We start from the raw sequence: 19722 nt of genomic DNA on the forward strand, positions 1-19722 counted from the left end.
ATTATGTATGTAAAACCGAGACTCAAACAAGAAATATAATTGCTTTTGACATGTTTTGTAAATATGCTTTGTATTGGCAGTCCAAGTGAGTTTTGGTCTATGGAGCTTTCATGCAACATGAATGATGAACTCTTTGGCACTTCTCTAATCCCTATTATCTACAGCTGTGCAGAGCAATGTATTTATGAGACAGTCTATGGTAAGGATCCATTCTAATTTCTTAAAGACACATTCTATGGATTAAACCTACCATATCTGTGCCATTCAAATTGTTTCAAATGTTTACCAACAGTGGGGTGCTGAGAAGGATCTGAAAAATACATTTGGTGAAGCATGTGGTAGAAAACACATTCTACAAATAACTATCTTGACATCAATTTGATAATTTACATATTCAGCAAGATTGATATTCTTAAAACAGTACTTGGTAGCCAGTTTATCAGCAACAGATTTCAGATCGTACTCAAATATGAGTAGTGTCTTTTTCTCAACTACACATGATTATTCAGGTGATGTTAACCTAAATATTCAACATAACATGCCTTAAAGGTCACACGCAACGTAAAACACAACTTTGCAGATTCTGATACCTTTCGGTATGGACTTACCGAAACAAATCGTCAAAAATGCAAATTCAACTTATAAAGTTGAAAAATAACGCGATGAAAAAAACCGCCCGAAATCGGAGTTCAAACGTTTCACCAATTTTCCCCCCGACTTTTCGGGGGAAAACGGGTTTCAACAGCTGGGCTGCGCTCATAGCATGTGCGCAGTGAAATAGGTTCGCGCAGTTTGGAAGCGGGTTGTCCGGTGAATACTCGGTGAAGGCTTTGGTGTGAGCTATTTTCTAATGTTTTGTTGATATCTCACTGCGTATGAGCTTTTATATGTTATGACAGTAAATTAACTGTTTATATAATTTCATTTGTCTATTTCACCACACCTTCTTTTTACCGAGTCACTTTCTCAGTTCGATACTTAAAAGCAATGTCATTATTTAGCGTTGACAGAATTTCTAACTGTGATATGATATAGATATGTCATTGTCACAGACAAAACTCAATGTCTTGTTTTATTGACACCTGTGTGTCTGCCTGCCTGTCTGCTAATGACAATATTCAATACACAGCTGCTATCACTGACCACATGCAATTTGAACTTAACACCAATCAGGCTATACACCATAAACAAAATGCATTGATTTATGGCCCGAGTTCGGTCTCTGTCACATGTAATTACACAGACAGGCAAGTGTGATACTTGAACACATGACATGTTATGATGTCTGTTGATTGCAAAATGCTATACACAAAAAGTGACCATGTATTTACAAAACCCAACATCTCTATATACACACACACAATGAGCCGTCAGGGCATCTGCAAATGAACCAGCCGTTACACTTGAGTGCACACCCACCCGCTCTGACTGGGTTCGGTATCCCGGCTGCTTCGTTTCTTGGGAAGTAAACCCAAGTACACAATATTGCACTTTTGATTTGCGATTGTACGCTTATAATTTTGTTTATATGTTTTTTCATAACCAGCAATGTATATTATATGTCATGAATATGTGATAATTGTGTTTTAATTATGTTTGATTTTTTGGTTGCATGTGACCTTTAATAAACATATAACATTACTAATTGATTTTGGTTGTAAGATCAAAATATATTCAGTCAAGAGCATGGTGTAAAGAATGTATTAACTAAAATGAACTGCTGTAGGGGCCATTTGGGATATGTCTACACATTTAGATAAATAAAGATTACACTGACAAAATATCCTAAAATGTGAAAAACTATTTCCATTTGAAGTATTTACCCTCCATATCCTGTCATTGAAGCCCTATGGAGGGCGAGTGATTTGCTCTTTTTATTTGTAAAGCAATATTGTCATGTACCTCATGGTTGCAGTTGTGGGACAATGTAATTGTTCAAAACAAAGTAACACACACCATGTTTACAAGAGGCCCATTTAAGAAAGGTATGATACTTTATGGATAACAACTTTAAAATTATCTTATGATGTGATGTTTCGGTATAGATTTTTATACCATTGTCAAGCAAGAGTCTTGCGGCATAAGAATCTATACCAAAATGTTGTATTATAATATAATAAAGAAGCTATTATCCATAAAGTATCATACCTTTATATTATTTATCACCTTCTAAAATGACAATCAAACTGATCAAGAGGCCCATTTGTTGTCATTTCAGAATAAGTATGTTTGTTTACAAACATCAGAAAAGTCCAATCAAGTCCAAATAAGGTGATGATACAGAGTCCTGTGAGCTTGATGGTTTATTGATTATTGTTTTCAAAGAATGATTTAGAATGGTGGATGTCATTTTCATGAGAACTTGATCATCCTGAATGACCTTGACCTTTAATGCTCCTCAAAGATGCAGAAAACGTCTCTAAAGGCAAATCAGGTATAAAATCTTAGATATCTGTCATAATCATATGATGAGAAAAGTTCTTACTGTGTTAGCTGTAGCAGAGTTCACACCAGAGAAACATAAAGTAAGCTAGGTTTGTACATAGCAAACATTACATACCTGCAAGCTGGCGCTCATTCCAAAAACACAGCAGACCGTCTGATGTTTCCTCACACTTGTCTAAGGAGCTCCCAATAATCTGCAGTATGATATCACCACAGTCATGTCTGGTCTCAGATGTTGAAGCATCTTAAATTGAAGAAAGAAAGTTATTCAAAACAGTAAAACTTGAATACAACTGTACCTCAACTGAGGACAAAGTCAAGGAAAACACATCAATGAGAAAGCCAATAAACTTACCGGTATGAAATTACAAAGATTCAAAACAGCATTGCAACAGTTGTTACTGAGGTACTCAAGAAAAAATGTAGAACCTTTTTTTCATCATGATTGATGAATGCCAAGACATTTCTTTGGAGAAGAGAACAATCATTTTCATTTGTCTTGTGGAAAATGCGGTGCCTGTCACAGATTTTTTGTGGCAAGTGTCCAGATGGGTGATGATTAGGAGCACCATTACTAGACATGTGGAGGTGATACTGTGTAAACTGAATCTGGACATATACTGTTTTGTAGCTGTGATGACACATATATAGCAGTACACGTATAGCAGACGGATAAACAAAGAGTGGCCAATGGTGAAAGGTACCGGTATGTTGAAGGGATGGTGCGAGAGACTGTAGGGAACTGTGTAAGTGGGTTTTGACATTGCACAGTGCAGTTAGTTCCCAGTAACTATGGGATGTGTGGTTTCAACAGGTTCAATCCACCTTCTGACACATTAGGGCATGATCATTGACAATCTGTTATTTCTCACAGAAGTCATCAGCAATACTGCAGATCTGCTACAAAAGTCTGAGCCAATCTTTGCTTTCTTGCACCAATGCAATGTTTAGAGACTAATGTTTCAACAACTAAATGATGTATTCGTTGACAATATTTCCTGTTTTAAATGACCCTTTAATCAAGGTGTACTTACACTGTTTGAAGAGTAGAGAATATGTTTGGATTGATATCGATGCAGCTTTTGACTGCATCTTGCCCCAAATTGTTTGCTACAGAAATAATAAACCTGTACATTAATTTCATGTAAACATGATTTGCTTGTTTGTTTGTTGTTTAATGCCACACTAGCAATATTCTGGCAATATGACAGCGGTCTGTGGATAATAGAGTCTGGATCAGACAATCCACTGATTGACATTGTGACCATTAATCTATGCAATTTGGATATGATGACATGCATCAGCAATGTTACCTGACCAACTGATCCCCTTAACTGTTTTTTATGACAAGCATGGGTTGCTGAAGACCAATTCTAACCTGGATCTTCATGGGTGTAAATATGACAAAACTTGTTCTGAATGCATATGTGGTATGCAAATACAAGTGCTAAGTTTACTCTATGGAGCAAATGAGTGTGTAGGTATTATGAAAAACAACAACACAAATCATTCCTAACCTTCTGTGAAACTCTTCACATGGTATGATCTTGCCATCTTCTCTGCATTGAAAACCTGAAGCAGAGATATCAGATTACAACAAACATGTAGACTTTCATCTTTGTATAGCTTCATCACATTTCAACTTGCTATGAGAGCTCATCATGGCAGTGTCTAATAGTAATGGCCATAAGTTGACTAATCCAGACAGCTTTATAATCCAGAGAAATGAGTCGGTCCCAGGCCAGTCCGTAACAATAGACAGATTCCACTGTACCTGCATAGAAAGAATATACTTTTTCATTTCCCGTATAGCCCCCATAATTAAAATATGCTTACATAAAAATCATCATAAGATGAGTTAAAATCAAAATATGTTAACCCTATAAGTAAAGTGTAGCAGTAACCTTCAATAAGCTAGAAAGATTTTTGTTTATATAATTTTTTTTATTATGAACAGCACTCTTGCTAACCTGCTTCCTTTTGTCGTCAACAGGTAAAATGTCAACAAATACCATTACAGAACAGGCGTTTAGGCACAAAGATTTGAAATGTACGGTACATGTTTTCCATAAACCAAATGACACCAAAATTGCTTACATTTTGTACACCAATGGCTGATTAACAGTAAAGGTCTGAGGTGTGACTCCATTATGGATATTGGAAGCCATAGTTGATTTTGGATCTTGATGCCTTGAATGAACTTGGTACTACATACAGTGACCATTACACCCATCAGGTTTCATTCTTAAGTCCTGAAGGTTTGTTTTCATATAATTTTTAAAATCAAAGATGCTATGAGAAGGCCATGTTGAATTCCTGTTTAGAATCCAAACTTGAACTTCAGTAAGAAAAAATCAGGTAAATCTACATGACAAAAACGTATCAACCCTGGACATAAATTGTTGAATTTTTTCTGTTTCTCATACTTAATATATACCATGCTTTAGAGGTCTCTGCAGATTGCTAGAAATTAGAACGTCACTATTTACATGTGGAGACCAACATAGTACTCACTGAATCCCCTAAAAGGACATAACAAAGTTGATGACTTGTAATGATCTGGGATGAGAATGGGTATGAGTGAAAAGAGAGGAAAATGGGCTGTGGGTCTTTGGGCAGAAGGTCTAGACAATTCACAAGAATGACCCCAGCATGATCAATTCCAAGGAATTCCGGGGATCTGTAGAAAATTCTCATCCATTGCAGAAGAAACCTTATGCCAGAATGTGGTTTTGTTTGTTTGTTGCATAATGCAGCACTCAGCAATATTACAGCTATGTGGTACTAGTCTGTAAATAATGGAGTCTGGACCAGACAATCCAGTGCTCAACAGCATGAGCATCGATCAATGCAACAGCAATTCTGACCATCTGATCCTGTAAGTTGCCTCTTACGACAAGCATCGGTTGCTGAAGACCAACTGTAACCAAGATCTTCTCAGGTTTGCCTGAATGTATGTGGCAGAGTTTTGAGAACTTGGGAGTCAACAAGTGCACAGTACAAGAAGGTCATCGAATAAGTGACGCTGATTTTGGGGATCCATCTCTTTGATGTACCACATGACTATGTTGTCCTATGGAATCATGACACGAGTGGATTAAAGCATATTTTGGGCTGTGCTAGCTGGACAGGATTGCTGGTAATTCCAGTACCTGTAAAAATGCCAAAAAGACATGTCACAGAGCAGGCCCTGACTGTGCAGTCTGATGATGACTGGTCCCTAAAAGGATATCCTACTTTGTTCTTGAGACTAATCCCTAGAAATCAAACAAAGCTTTTTTGCTTTCTTTGAGGCATGAGTCTTAGATCTCAATCGTCACCGATCATCCAAATTATCCAGCTGAGCATAATCCCCTAACTCAGAACTCACTATAGAACACTCACTCACAGTACAAGCAAATCAGGAGAACAAATCTGATGAACAACTTGATGTTGATGCTTGAAGTGAGTCATCATCCAGTACACGAGTACAGGCCAGGATGAGGCTGGGGATTAGGAGATGATCACACTGCCATTAAAACCTTCCTCATTGGGTTAGTCATGGCTATCTTAGGAGAAGTAGTAGAGGATGACAATCAGCCTTTTATTCTTATCTCTGAGAATCTTTGAGATATATGTTTAAAATTCACATTGGTGTAGTTTTTGTATTCATTTCACTTGGGTAACAAAATCAATTTCCCTCTGCAGTCACAAAAGTTACAGAACGGGTCAGGTAATATTGCTGACATTCTCAAAATGATTGTCTTTCAACTATTCTAAGATATTGATTTTGATGTCATTTCTGTCCGCCAAGGTAAAAACCTGAAAAGTTTCTATCGGCAGAGAAGGGGACTTGCTTCCCTTTGAATATATATAACATTGGGATATTGTTGGGGGCAGCTATCAGAATGATAACTAGATCCTTTGAACTCTGAAGTGAGTGGAAGATTTGCTCCTTTTCCTGGAAATTGAAGAGGGATCTTCTTCCCCGCTGGGCTTCATAAGAACAAGAGTAGATAAGTAAGGCAAGCAGTTAGAAAATAATAATATCCATAGAATGATCTTTGGAATGTAGAGGAGGCAACTTTACCTGATACTGCATTTCATGCAAGCTAGATTCGGAGTTCATGGAACTCACAGCAGTGATTGTCCACTGCAAAGGTGAGGTATCTCTGAGATGACCAATGACTGACTGACTGAGTTTGGTTTTACACCGCTTTTAGCAATATTCCAGCAACATCACGGCGGGGGACACCAGAAATGGGCTTCACACATTGTGCCCATGTGGGGATTCGAACCCGGGTCTTCGGCGTGACGAGCCAACACTTTAACCATTAGGCTACCCCACCGCCCTGAGATGACCAATGAAGTCATATGTGCAGTTATTAGCATCCTGTAGAAAATTGCTGAAGAACCAATCCCCTAGGTTTTGTGTAAGTTGTAAGCCCTGATCATCCTCATTTTGGTCAAACCCCTGACACAGACAAGTAGTCCATGCTGGACCCCTTGGAGAATCCAAGTGGGGTCGGAAGGGAACCAGTGTGAGACAAGTTGGCATTCTCATTGCTGAAAATCCAAAGATTCATCTACTGGGTCAAGAAGAGTTTGGGGCGACTGTTATAGGTCACCATCCCACAGGAAAAATACATGTCAAGAATATTGTCCAAAATTGAGACCCAGACCTAGCCATCATATGCAACAATTTTATCAAATTCTAAACATACATACATGTACTAACATGTACACAAAATACTTTTGACACATTTTTAAAACTGAATGACCTTAGCTTTGGTTAGGTGAGAAGTCGGACATAAAATATCTCAAGTAATTAAATATGACAAGTTTGCAAGGAAATCACATAAGTGACCTTGACCCTGAAAGTGAACCAATTACATGCAAAATAAGCACTTTTGTATATATATGGTTGATAAGAGAATGTTAGAGGAGTACTATAAACATACAGTAGACAAAATGAATATTCCACTGATTTTTACAAACTACCTTCTTATTAATGTAGCTATGACATCATTCTTTAAGTTAAGCCCATTTCTGGTGTCCCCCGCCGTGCTATTGCTGGAATATTGCTAAAAGCGGCGTAAAACTAAACTCAGTCAGTCAGTCATTCTTTAAACTTTCAAAATTATGTTTGGTGGTTTCTGAAAAAAGATTGGCACAAGGGCTGTATTTTTCTTCTTCATGAACTAGTGCTTATTCCTCGAAAGGTCACTCTATTGTAACTATTGACATGTAGAGCATGTCATGTGAAGTCCAGTAGATTTGGAGAAGAGATTTCAGGTGCTGATGGACAAGTGATGGATGAAAACCCATAAAATAACCTTACACTGACAATGGGAAGGTGAGCTTAAAAGTGACATCCAAGACTGATAGTACACAGTGTGTTACATTTGAATTTGTTGAAAACTTTCAGTTACCTTAATGTTGCCTTTGTCTTTTTCATGCAGAACAAAATGCACACTCTTCAGTGACAGTGTTTGTTCAGTATTGAAGAACCACTCCACAGTGTTGAACATAACTTCTGCTGCACTTGTGTTTGGGTAGCCCAACTTTCCACATCCAATGGCAGGAAAAGCAATTGATTCTGCGCCTTCCTCATTTGCTTGGTACAAGCAGTGGTATATAAATTCATACATCATCTGAAAACAAAATGAAACCAATTCTTCATAACCTCAAGACATGCTATAATATATGTTATGACCTGGTAATGTATAACAGAATAGACCAATGGAAGGGGAAAGGATGCACTGACTCACTGAGAGCAACCCTTTTTCTTACACACTCCTGGGTGAGAAACCCATGTGAGAATACTGGTATTAAATGTTTGTGTGAGATTGATTTCAAGCCCATGATTGGCTACTCCATGGTGATGACCTAGTGACACACTACTTTCCTGATTAAATTCACTCATACGTTACTTATGCTTTAGTTGAACACAGACCTCTTACTCGTGCCAAACACTGTCATAACTGTATACCTGTCAACTACCTGATATTTTCGTGATTGACTGTTAAGTAAATATGTATTTATTAAATAAATCGAACTTAGAATAAATAGTAATATGTATCTATTTTCTTTTCTTTTGTCGTCTACTACTGTAAGTGCTGCAAAGTATGCATAGTCACGACTTCAAAATGGCTTCAACAATAAGAATAATCTGTGTAAACAATTACGAGAAGATCAATGGTAAAGACAAGGGGCTTGTTATCTCCATTGTGGCGCCCCTTAGAACATACAAAATGTACAACAATTGTACTTTCACAAGGAGATGCGACAAGTTTCAAGGTATCATCTTGCAAAAATACCTGACACATTAATGTCAGTGCCAGTTTGTGGTGAGATTGATTTACCTACTGACTTAAGATATGAACAGATGAACATGGTGATTCTAACGATAAGGATCGATTCCCAGACCCTGAAAAATTATATGATCATTTGCAAATTGACAAAAATTTGCACAAGACGATCAGAACTGAAACACACTACGTTTTGCAATGTACATCATTTATATACCTATTTTATTAGCCTCAGAAAGGAAGATGGTAGAAATTATGAAACATCTCCAGTTTGCAACGTGTTGTCCAGTTTTTACAGGTACCTTAAGTCAAAGCATTAGCATTCATCACTGATCAATATGATCATGAATTCGGAAAGTTAAAGACTGTCATTAAAACAAAACAAATGAGAAGATATGGGTAACCTACCTTGCTGTGCTGAATCGTTCACTGACGATGACATTAACAAACTATGAAACAAAACATGATCCTCACAATCCTGAATCCATTTTGAACACCATGTGGTGGAACAGCACCACTCACTTTGGGATCCTTAGTGTCACTAGTGGTAGAGAATTTCTTGAATTCACTGAGAGGCAGTCGAAAACATGCCATTAAGGGGATAATCCTTTGGATATTTCGTAACACGCACCAAAGAATAGGCGACAAATGATAAGTGTAATGTCCAGTATCCATGTACAGGCTGTACTCAAGCCTACGTTCTTCATGGTACTAAAGTCCAGATACACCTTTCTATATTGCCACAAACACTAAAGAACCATCTATAGATCAAATTCCCCTGATTCAAAAGTCAACCTGCAGGTTTCAGTAAACTCAGCTCTATTATGACATGAAAGTCAAAATTGCTGCTTTCGTAAACAGGAACTTTACAAATTGTTCAGCAAGAAACTTCCATGTTCAGAAACTGCCTGATGAAAATATTCCTCCAACCAATATCATGCAGATATCAGGTTCTCGTAACATGCAGAGTGTAAACTGCTACAGTCAAATTTCATCCTTGCAACACCGTAATATCAGTGACATCCTCAGTGGCAGTGTTGGGTGCCAGAAAAACATGCTGGCTACGTCAATGAAGAGTAGCTTGCCTTCAACAGTGAATGTAACCTCCACAATGTCACAGTCGAGCACAAAGGTTTACGTTTAATGACAAACTCTCCCCAATATCTTCAGCTCCGGTCTGTGCAGATTCCCCCATGTGCAAAGAAATCCAAACTCTCCTCTGTGGATGACTGCATTGAAATTGAATGAGCATCATCTAGAACGGGATCAGACTGTAGTAATAACTTCACAGTGCTCATCAACAGTTCAGTTGCTTTATTCATGGCGATGAAGGCAACTCAACAATATAATAAGGCCACATTGATGCATATTATTAAAAATTAGGTAAAATAGGAAATAATATAGACCCATAACTCCCTGTTGGTCACTTGATTTAGAAATACATCAGTGGATACAGAGACCATATAATAGATGGAGTGTTGATCATTACCACACCTTGAAACACTTGTCTTTCCATTTAATAAGTTCATTTGAGGCAGTAAAAGTTTAACATCGATCCTATTTGTTCTTTGTGAGTCACAATAACTTCAGTGAGCATTGTGAGACATGCCAAAACTGCGATCATTAATGCAACATCTTTGCTTGAGAGACCATGTTGTTTCAGAAAAGATGTTGAAAATTAAAAAGTTAACAACAGACTGTAGTTCAATTCCACACCATTTTTCGAAAAAGGGCAACACAGTAAACATGTCAATTTTAATATCTATGTTGAACCACAGCTAAGGGCCTTATCCTCTTTACAACAAAAGCAGCAAGTGACTGAACCACTGAAATATAGAATCAATAGATATCACTGTTAATTATTCTATGGATGATGTAATCTGACATCTATAAGCCAAATGCCAGTCTAATCCATTGGAAGGGCATCAACTTGAAGAGCCATCTGGTCTTCCAGTTCTTCTAATCCCAGAGCAAGACCATTTGGTTCATGTCCAGACGGGTCAGTCCACAGAGCCTATCTGATAGTGATGTTATTTAGTTGAATACTTCTGGATCTCACTATCTTTCCTCAGTCTGAAGGAATATTCCCGCATAAAATATTATGTCTGGAGTAGACACGTACATCAATATGCAGTTATGTGAAAGTTCTTTTACGAATAATATTCATGACCTTGAAACTCAAGATTGTCCATATGATCTCCCCATCATGTGTTGAATGTGTCCATAAATAGGTGATGTTCGGTTGTCAAATTTAGTCAGGTTATACCATTCATAACATGACCTCTCCGCTTCCACCAACAAAGATTCGGAATTAAGACTCGTGGTATCTGGATATGGGACTCCAGTGCCTGAACATTAATCTTATCCTGGAAAGGATGTAACGTCTCTCTCCCTCTGTGTGTCATTTCTTGACAGGAAGTTAGGTTCCCTAACAAAGACATCCACCAATGGAGGGATTGTATGCGACAAGATGATAGTGTGACTAACACTGTCAAGGTACAGGGGCAGAGACATCCAAGATGTTATTCGGCTGCAGTTGTGATCTCTCTTTATTCAGGACCAAACTGTCGTACAAGAAAACCATGATGACAAATGAGCTGCAGGTGAGCAGACTTGATTAAAGAAGGTATGGGTGAACAACCAAGGTGAAATTGATATCCATAAGGGAAGAACTTCCGGTTACTGGAACTGAAGGAAAGACCTTCACTGATAAGCATTTTCCCAGTTCTCAAGCTTGAAGGCAATTTCAAATCAGTTCCATCTAGAACTTATGTACATAAACATATGCAACTTAATCAAGCAACTATTAATTCATACACCTATAATTCTGTGAATTAAGGAAACAGAGCATTTTCTGAATAATTTATTTACATTTTGTATCTGGCGGTATAGCATGGTTTTTGTGTGGAGATATTCAATGCATGAGCAACAGCATGCAATGCAAGTGAAATGTAATACCAACATTGTTGAAATCAAGTTTTCACTGATAACATGTCACACTCCCTCCTTTCAATCTGGATTGAATATTCAGTACCATAATTGTCATGGCACGTTGTAAATTGTCAGAGACTTACAAGGTGCAATTTTTTTCGCCAACATCTTGCAGTCATGATATAACGGCTACTACTCTTACACATCATCTCAGATAATACATTTCTACAGTGCGTTTGAAAGCCATTTAAGGCGTGTTTTAGACATACATATAATACGCACATGGTGCACATTCAGTGGTAGAGCTATATAAGTATTAATGTGCGAACTGCAAAATGTATGTGACGTGATATAGATTGGCAGAATTCAGATGAATCTGTACACCGGCTATACCGGCGGCGTTAATATTTACATCTATAGTGCATGTGCAAGATCATTCATGTGGGATTCTGGAAATATGTAATATGTTGTTGTGCAACATTAGATAGTTGACCTATACAGGAATGAACATGCTTGACAGAACTAAAAAGTACAATAGTTTGGAATCTAACCATCACAGTAATACCTGTAGGGTTAATATGTATACTTTTAGTGTATCGGAAAGCCCTTTCAAATGCACTTCTAACGACATATAACACGTACATGTGCAGTATTTTGCAAAGGTACTACACTCATCTGAAAATGCCACTGCTTCTTGTGTCCGTGTCACCTGCCCCATCAGTGCATGTCGTGTTTGGCTAAAATTTCTATACCCGTCGTTCGATCCTTCATTTCTATAAATCATATGAAAGCCCATAAAATGCGCTTCTAACGACGTTTAACATGTACATGTGCAATATTTTGCAAAGGTGCTACACACGTCTGAAAATGCCGCCACTCCTGTGTCCGATGCCTCCGCCATCAGCGGATGCTCAGTTCCGTTATAGTTTCTATACCCGTCGTTTGATCGTTCATTTCTATAATTCATATGAAAGCCCTTTAAAATGCGCTTCTAACGACGTAAAACAGGTACATTTGCAGTGTTTTGCAAAGGTGCTACACACATCCGAAAATGCCGCCGCTCCTGTGTCCGCTGCCTCTGCCATCAGCGGATGTTCAGTTCCGCTATAATTTCTATACCCTTTGTTCGATCCTTCATTTCTATAATTCATATGAAAGCTCTTTAAAATACGCATCTAACGACGTATAACAGGTACATGTGCACTATTTCGCAAAGGCACTACACTCATCTGAAAATGCCACTCCTGTGTCTGATGCTACCGCCATTAGCGCATGTGGTGTTTGGTTATGATTTCTATATCCGTCGTTTGATCCTTCATTTCTTTATCAGATGAAAGCCCTTTAAAGAAAGACTCTTAGAGGAGAGGCGATGGTGGCGAAACGGTGGCTGGCACAGGCAAACCAGTTTGAGTCTTGGCAGTGGCTCAGAGGCGACTTGGCAGTAAGCAAGCGCAAGCGGTGGTGATTTTCTGCTGGAAGCAGGACGAAATGCTGGTGTGGCATAGGGGGTGAAGGGGCGACCCTTAGAGGAGAGGCGATAGTCGTGAAATTGTGTCTGGCGCAGGCAAACCAGCTAGAGTCTTGGCAGTGGCTCAGAGGCGACTTGGCAGTGAGCAAGCGCGAACGGTGGTGATGTGTTGCTGGAAGCAGGACGAAATGCTGGTGTGAAGGGGCGACCCTTAGAGGAGAGGCGAGGGTGGGAAAACGGTAGCTGGTGCACCCAAACCAGTTTGAGTCTCGGCAGTGGCTCAGAGGCGACTTGGCAGTAAGCAAGCGCAAACGGTGGTGATGTTTTGCTGGAAGCAGGACGAAATGCTGGTGTGGCATAGGGGGTGAAGGGGTGACCCCTAGAGGAGAGGCGATGGTGGTGAAATCGTGGCTGGCGCAGGCAAACCAGCTCGAGTCTTGGCAATGGCCCAGAGGTGACTTGGCGGTAACTGTGCATGATTTGCCGTGTCAAATCCTTGCAATCCCCTAAGGTGTGGCATATGGGAAAAGAGAGGTCTATTGCTGTAGTGTCTACAGCTATATATGTGAGGCACTCAGTTGATGGGTAGACGCGAGGGCATGACATGCCAGATGGACATTGATGTTTTCTGACGTTTGTTATGCATGTTGATGTAAAGTGTAGTATGTGTTGTTCATCACGTGTAGCAGCTCCACTACCATTATCAACAGTACCTGAAGAAATCACAGAGATCTGATCTACCACGACGACCTTCCTACGTAGACTCAACTTCGCCTTCACAGCAATCAGACTTTGAAATCAAAGTTGTATCCTTCCAGGTTTCAGGTTTCATATTATTTATTTGTGCTGACATGTTTGAATTATCTGTCCATTATGCAATTGTTTGGGTATTGAATTCGTGAGTTATGGTTATGCATGTGGGTATATGGCTGTGATGCACAAATGCTTCGTCCTTATCATGTTGGTCATACAAATGGGGAATGCAAAAATAAAAGTACAAGTTAACACGTCTCTCTCTAAATTAAAACACTAACCCAAAACCAATATAACATAAAATTAACGTGAAAAGGTAGTAAGTCCTTCTCTCTTTAATCTAAACCACTAAACCGCTAACCCAAAACGGAAATAACATAAATTAAAACTAAAAGCCTACAGCCTTCTCTTTAAGCTTAATCACTAACCCAAACTGCAATAACATAAATTTAAAGCTAAAAAGCATTAATACAAAGAAGGTTAAAACGTAAAATAAACAATAACAACACGAAACAAAGAACTAATAATACTAGTGAAATAGAGGGGGGTAAACATCGAGGTAAAGTCGGGCACGTGAAATTGAAATATAATCTTGGATCAAGTGCTTTTCTAGACTTGGATGAAGTTCTATAAATTCAGTCGGTCGGCCGAGGCATTGGAAGTATTGTTCCCAGGTGAGGGGCACATGCTTTCAATGTCTACGAACTAGCCAGGATATTTGGCTTTAATTCCATAATTCCTTAATCCATGAATGATTGACTCTGTGACCTCAATGCAGAGTTTAATACAAACACTTATCAATCGCCCGGGCTATATATACCTAGCGGCCAGATACAGCATCACGGCACTTGTGCTAAAATTGTTTGCCACAACTCATTCTCAGAAATCATTGTTGAAGACTGCATTCAAGCCATGGCCCACACACTTTTTAAAGGTCTTGTTTCAAAGCCAGTCCACTTTGCCATCCTGGGACATAGCTTCGTGCGGCGACTTGTTCAAGTCTTTCCCCCTCCACGTGGCATCCTCACTTCCGTGCGTGGGATCGGAGGGGCGACTGTCGCTCGGATGATAGCAGAGGTGGATGCCTTTGATGCAGGTTTTCAGGGCATTGTTTTCTTTCAAGTGGGAGAGAACGATGTGTCGGCGTCAACTGATCCTCAGAACCTGGTTCAGAACTTGCTGGATCTTCTGGACTAGCCTGGGTAGAAACGGCCAGGCTCCAGAGCAGTGATAGGAAGTTTCCGTTTCCGTGGGTAAAACCAAGGAACATGACGGTCTCTGCCTACAAGCAGAAGGTGGAGGAGGCGAACCAGCGCTTGAAGAGGGTGTTGCGACGCCGTCTGGATGCCACCTTTTGGGACCACAGCCAGCACATGAGGATGGGAGCTGCACTGTTAGCCAAGGATGGCGTCCACTTGATGTCAAAAGCCAATGCCCAGTTCTGGCTTTCCATTCGTAAGTGTATGTGTAGGTATGTTTAAATGCCCATGCCCTTTCTGGTAGATAGTCGTAATTCCAAAACTCAATAATTGTGGTTTCGGCCCATTGTGTTTATAAAGCAGTGGCAAAAGGGTTCGCTGTTCGAACATGCTGTTGTGGGGATGGCGCGAGTCATCGCCGGTTGTGGGCCGTGGTCGACAGTTGCATTGTCTGTGACTTACATTTGACTCCTCCCCAATCTTACTCACTTTATGGTTTCAACAACTGTACACGCCTCCCTAATCTAGCATCACGTCTCACTTATGACTCACTCACTAGCCCTAACACTCACTCGCTTCTATGGAAACAATGCTCGCCGAGCAAGGCTCTTTTCTTGGTAAAAAGACATGTCTATAACAGATGGCAAAATGGACGTGGGAGTCCAACCAGGTGCCCAACGTCAACCCTGTGACAATCTTATTTGCTTCATGCATGTGGCAATGTTTTCATATATGATATGCGTGCATATGTCTCTTCTCCGTGTGTGAGACAATTAGTGCAAATGGGACGCACAGATCAAACCTGGGTGTTATCAAATCTGAACTGTTTTGACTCCCGTCACGCATGGGGCTTAGCTTCGGGTGTCTTTAAGGGTGGGAAAATATGATGACATCCGCACGTGTCACACATGACGCAAAAGCTAAGACACGGGGCTTTCAATCCATAGTAACAACAAAACCCTGTGGTCGATGTACGAAACATGACAAGTACCTGCAGCGTGAAAAACTGCCGTAAATCGGGTTAAATCGGGCTTAAAAGCGCCCTGGCGTCGAACCTGTTAAAGACAGGTCACTTCTGATGATACCACCAGGTAGCCCTGGGAACCAACTTTACGTCGATGTGCAACATGTGAATGGGTTGTGTATATTCAAAGTCCACGCGACGTTTACAAGATGCTCGCCAAACAAGGCTCCTTTCTTGGTAAAAAGACATGTCTATAACAGATGGCCAAATGGACGTGGATGTCCAACCTGGTGCCCCACGTCAGTTTGGGGTGGGGTCCCAAATTATACTTAGAAATATATTGTGCAAGCAATATGCCAATTTACTGTACATTTTGGGGATTGAATAGTGGCCTAAATACATTTTGGGGATGTGGGGTGTGAGGTGATGATGAATTTAAGGGGATCGCCTATTTTGTTCTGGAAAGGTAGAGGTTATCAATTTTGTACACATGTACTAGGGGGGGTAAGCAAATTTGTACATAAAAAGGATTATGCTTAAAATTATGGGGTGGGGGGTGGGTTTAATTGATTTTGAATATGACATATGCCAAGGGGGTGTCACTTACTTTGTACATGAATTGTAGGGAGGTCATTCACATTGAACATGCTTCTCCATAAAAATCATCACCAACACCCACCCCATTAATTATGAACGATCCTTAAATATGTATGTAGAAACTATAAACCGGAAGTTGTGAGCTTATTTATCGTGTGAATGGGTGTAATATATTTTGTTGAACACTGTCAGCGAGTCGTTAATTCGATGAAAATGAATTGTTTCAAATCCTTTTGAAAACGATCCATTGCCATAGCATTTCCTCTTTCCATTGCATCCCAAAGCGTTATAGGCTATGAGAATAGGTTGTTTACGTGAACAAAAACTGAAGCAATTATGTTGTGCGCGTAATCAGGTCAGTGCTAACGTTATTTGTGTAATGCTAATTTCAGTGTACACTAATCCTATGTTCTAACAACTATTACGACGCCATTAATGCTCTGTTTAATGTGACATAATGGGGAGTAAATGGTTTGACGAATTTACAAAGCAACTACTCAATAAGAAATTCCGAGAAACGACAATATTACAATAACTGCAGTACTGTTCTATTAGCATTATTTTTCGTCCAGACACGCTAATTCTTCGTGCTTTGACAACAGTCGTCAGTCGGGACAACTTCCAGATTCTGTAATAATTCATAATATAAGAACCACAGAGTTAAAAGTAGGTTTAATGTCGATTTAAGTTTAGGCTTGGCCAATAGGCAGGCCTATATGCCAGTATCAGAGTGACAGCTGCTGTTTGACCGTAACTACCGCAGCACTCCAAGCGGGCAAGGGGGCGCAACTCCAGGAATGTTCCCCAATGGCTGTATTATTACCTTGATAACTAGTTTTGTGTCGTTGCAGTAGCTGCAGTAAGATAGACCTATGTTGAAAATTTGAAAGATAAGTTTTGTGACTGCAGACAAAGTAAGAGAGGTAGGGGATTGCTAAGAAAAAGTGGCTTTGGATTTCTGAAATGGGTGAACAAATTAAGACTTTGAATGGCATATAGAAGTGATAAACATAAAGGGGAGAATTTATGGATATCAGCTTCATTACTATACACAATATATAATATTTTCGCATATATTTTTACACCTTACATCATGCTTAAACAGTGAAATGTTAATTCTTGACTTTAAATAAGATAACTTAACAGCATCATAAACTGACATGCTAAAACACCTACAATACAATGGACAATTCAAAGTCACTAATAATAGTAGTACACCCCTCAAATGAGTTTCATCTCTCTCTGGTTTCTGAGGATGAACAAATCTGAATCCCATTCTGTTGATATATATTACTGCATTCCCCTACTTTGTAGAAGATACTAATGTTTCATAATATGTTGCTTGATCTTTTTATTTGATACAGTGAACAAATATGTCAATTTATAATTCTAGTCATCCTCATACATTTCAGCCTCATCCCTCAGCTGTATATTTCAATAAGAATTTAGAAAAACAAAACAATGGATGTTAAAAAGATATTAACAAACAAGCCATAAAATGTGAGCAAGGCTCACTAATAACCTCACTGTGACTCCCAACTTCAGCTGAACAACAAATAATAATTATTATTATTCACAAAAATACAATATCTGTATCGAACTTTGCACTGCACCATTCTTACAAACTAAGAAGCCATTAACCAAATCTGAAAACAATCTATTGAATGATTGTAAAGCTGATGGTTGAACAAATATGACATGGATTTGTTCCTGAATTCAAGAGATGTAATTTGTGATAATTCTAGAAAGTACCAAAATATAACTTTGAATTGCACCTCTCCTAAAGATATGGAGGGTCATCTCCACATTTGAAAACAATCCATTCAAATGTATTTAAGTTATTGGCTGAACGAAAATTCTGTTAGTTTTTTTTAAAGTTAAAAATACAGTCGAACCCCGTTTACTCGGACCCCGTATATCCGGAAACCCCGCCTTCCGGACGATTTTTAGGTGAAACGAAACTTGCCTTCAGTAATTGTACTCGCTTAGCCAGACCCCGCGCTTCCGGACCCGCACGGAGAAGTTTCAAAACATTCCCATAGATTTCCATTTAAAAATGATCCAGTTATCCGGACGGAAAGATCTGGGCACATGTGCATGTGTACATGTATGTTTCACGTCAGTATTGTTTACCGGACGACTAAGTGTATTCATTGTTAATCTCTCGGCAGGCGTTTGCTGTGAATTGAGTACCCATCAAAACACTAGGGACGCGTGTTAATCTCTCGGCAGGCGTTCGCTGTGAATTGATTACTTACCCATCAAAACACTAGGGACGCGCGTGTTAATCTCTCGGCAGGCGTTTGCTGTGAATTGATTACTTACCCATCAAAACACTAGGGACTCGTGTTAATCTCTCGGCAGGCGTTTGCTGTGAATTGATTACTTACCTATCAAAACACTAGGGACGCGTGTTAATCTCTCGGCAGGCGTTTGCTGTGAATTGATTACTTACCCATCAAAACACTAGGGACACGTGTTAATCTCTCGGCAGGCGTTTGCTGTGAATTGATTACTTACCCATCAAAACACTAGGGACGCGTGTCACTTCAGTGATGGCAGGTGTGAGAACATCACATCAGTAACAAAAACACATGTTAATTAGGATTAGGATTAAGCTGAGCCGCGGAATTTGATGCAGCAGTTACCACGAAATTAACATAGCAAAAGGCACATCCATGGGTAATGATTAACATGTGTGTGAAGTTTGGTGAACCTAGCATGTAAACTTTAAGAGATATGCTCCGGACAAAGTTTGGGACGGACGGACAGAATGAACGCTATATACCCCCGTTACTTCGTAGCATGGATATAATAAGAAAAAAGGAATCAAACACTGCCTTGCACTGCACATCTCCTTCAGACAGTGTGTAAAACAGTCTTGCAAGTTATGCCTGAATGTTTTAGCCCACAAAAGAATTCACTACCCTGAAATTTGAATGTAGACACAGGTTTCATCATTAGGCTGCTAATATGATGAACATTTATATCAGGCCATAATCTTGCATGATATAATAGTGTATTATAACTGAACAAGTCGGAGAGAGTGATATATTTCCAAAATGACCCAATGAA

At 39.4% G+C, this 19722-nt stretch overlaps 1 protein-coding gene across 1 annotated transcript in view; it reads right to left on the bottom strand.

The window, feature by feature from the left end:
* The window catches only part of LOC124274711, a 73933-nt gene that overhangs the window by 12390 nt on the left and 41821 nt on the right, over positions 1–19722 (bottom strand). The window contains exons 9-12 of the mRNA XM_046710079.1: positions 7857–8078; positions 3963–4017; positions 2561–2689; positions 251–310 (exon numbers count right to left, since the gene is read on the bottom strand). Coding sequence (XP_046566035.1) covers positions 251–310; positions 2561–2689; positions 3963–4017; positions 7857–8078 — 466 coding nt within the window. The remainder of the gene's footprint in view (positions 1–250; positions 311–2560; positions 2690–3962; positions 4018–7856; positions 8079–19722) is intronic.

The sequence above is a fragment of the Haliotis rubra genome, unplaced genomic scaffold (genome assembly GCF_003918875.1).
Source record: "Haliotis rubra isolate DU_JTF1 unplaced genomic scaffold, ASM391887v1 Scf1041, whole genome shotgun sequence".
Classification (NCBI taxonomy): domain Eukaryota; kingdom Metazoa; phylum Mollusca; class Gastropoda; order Lepetellida; family Haliotidae; genus Haliotis; species Haliotis rubra.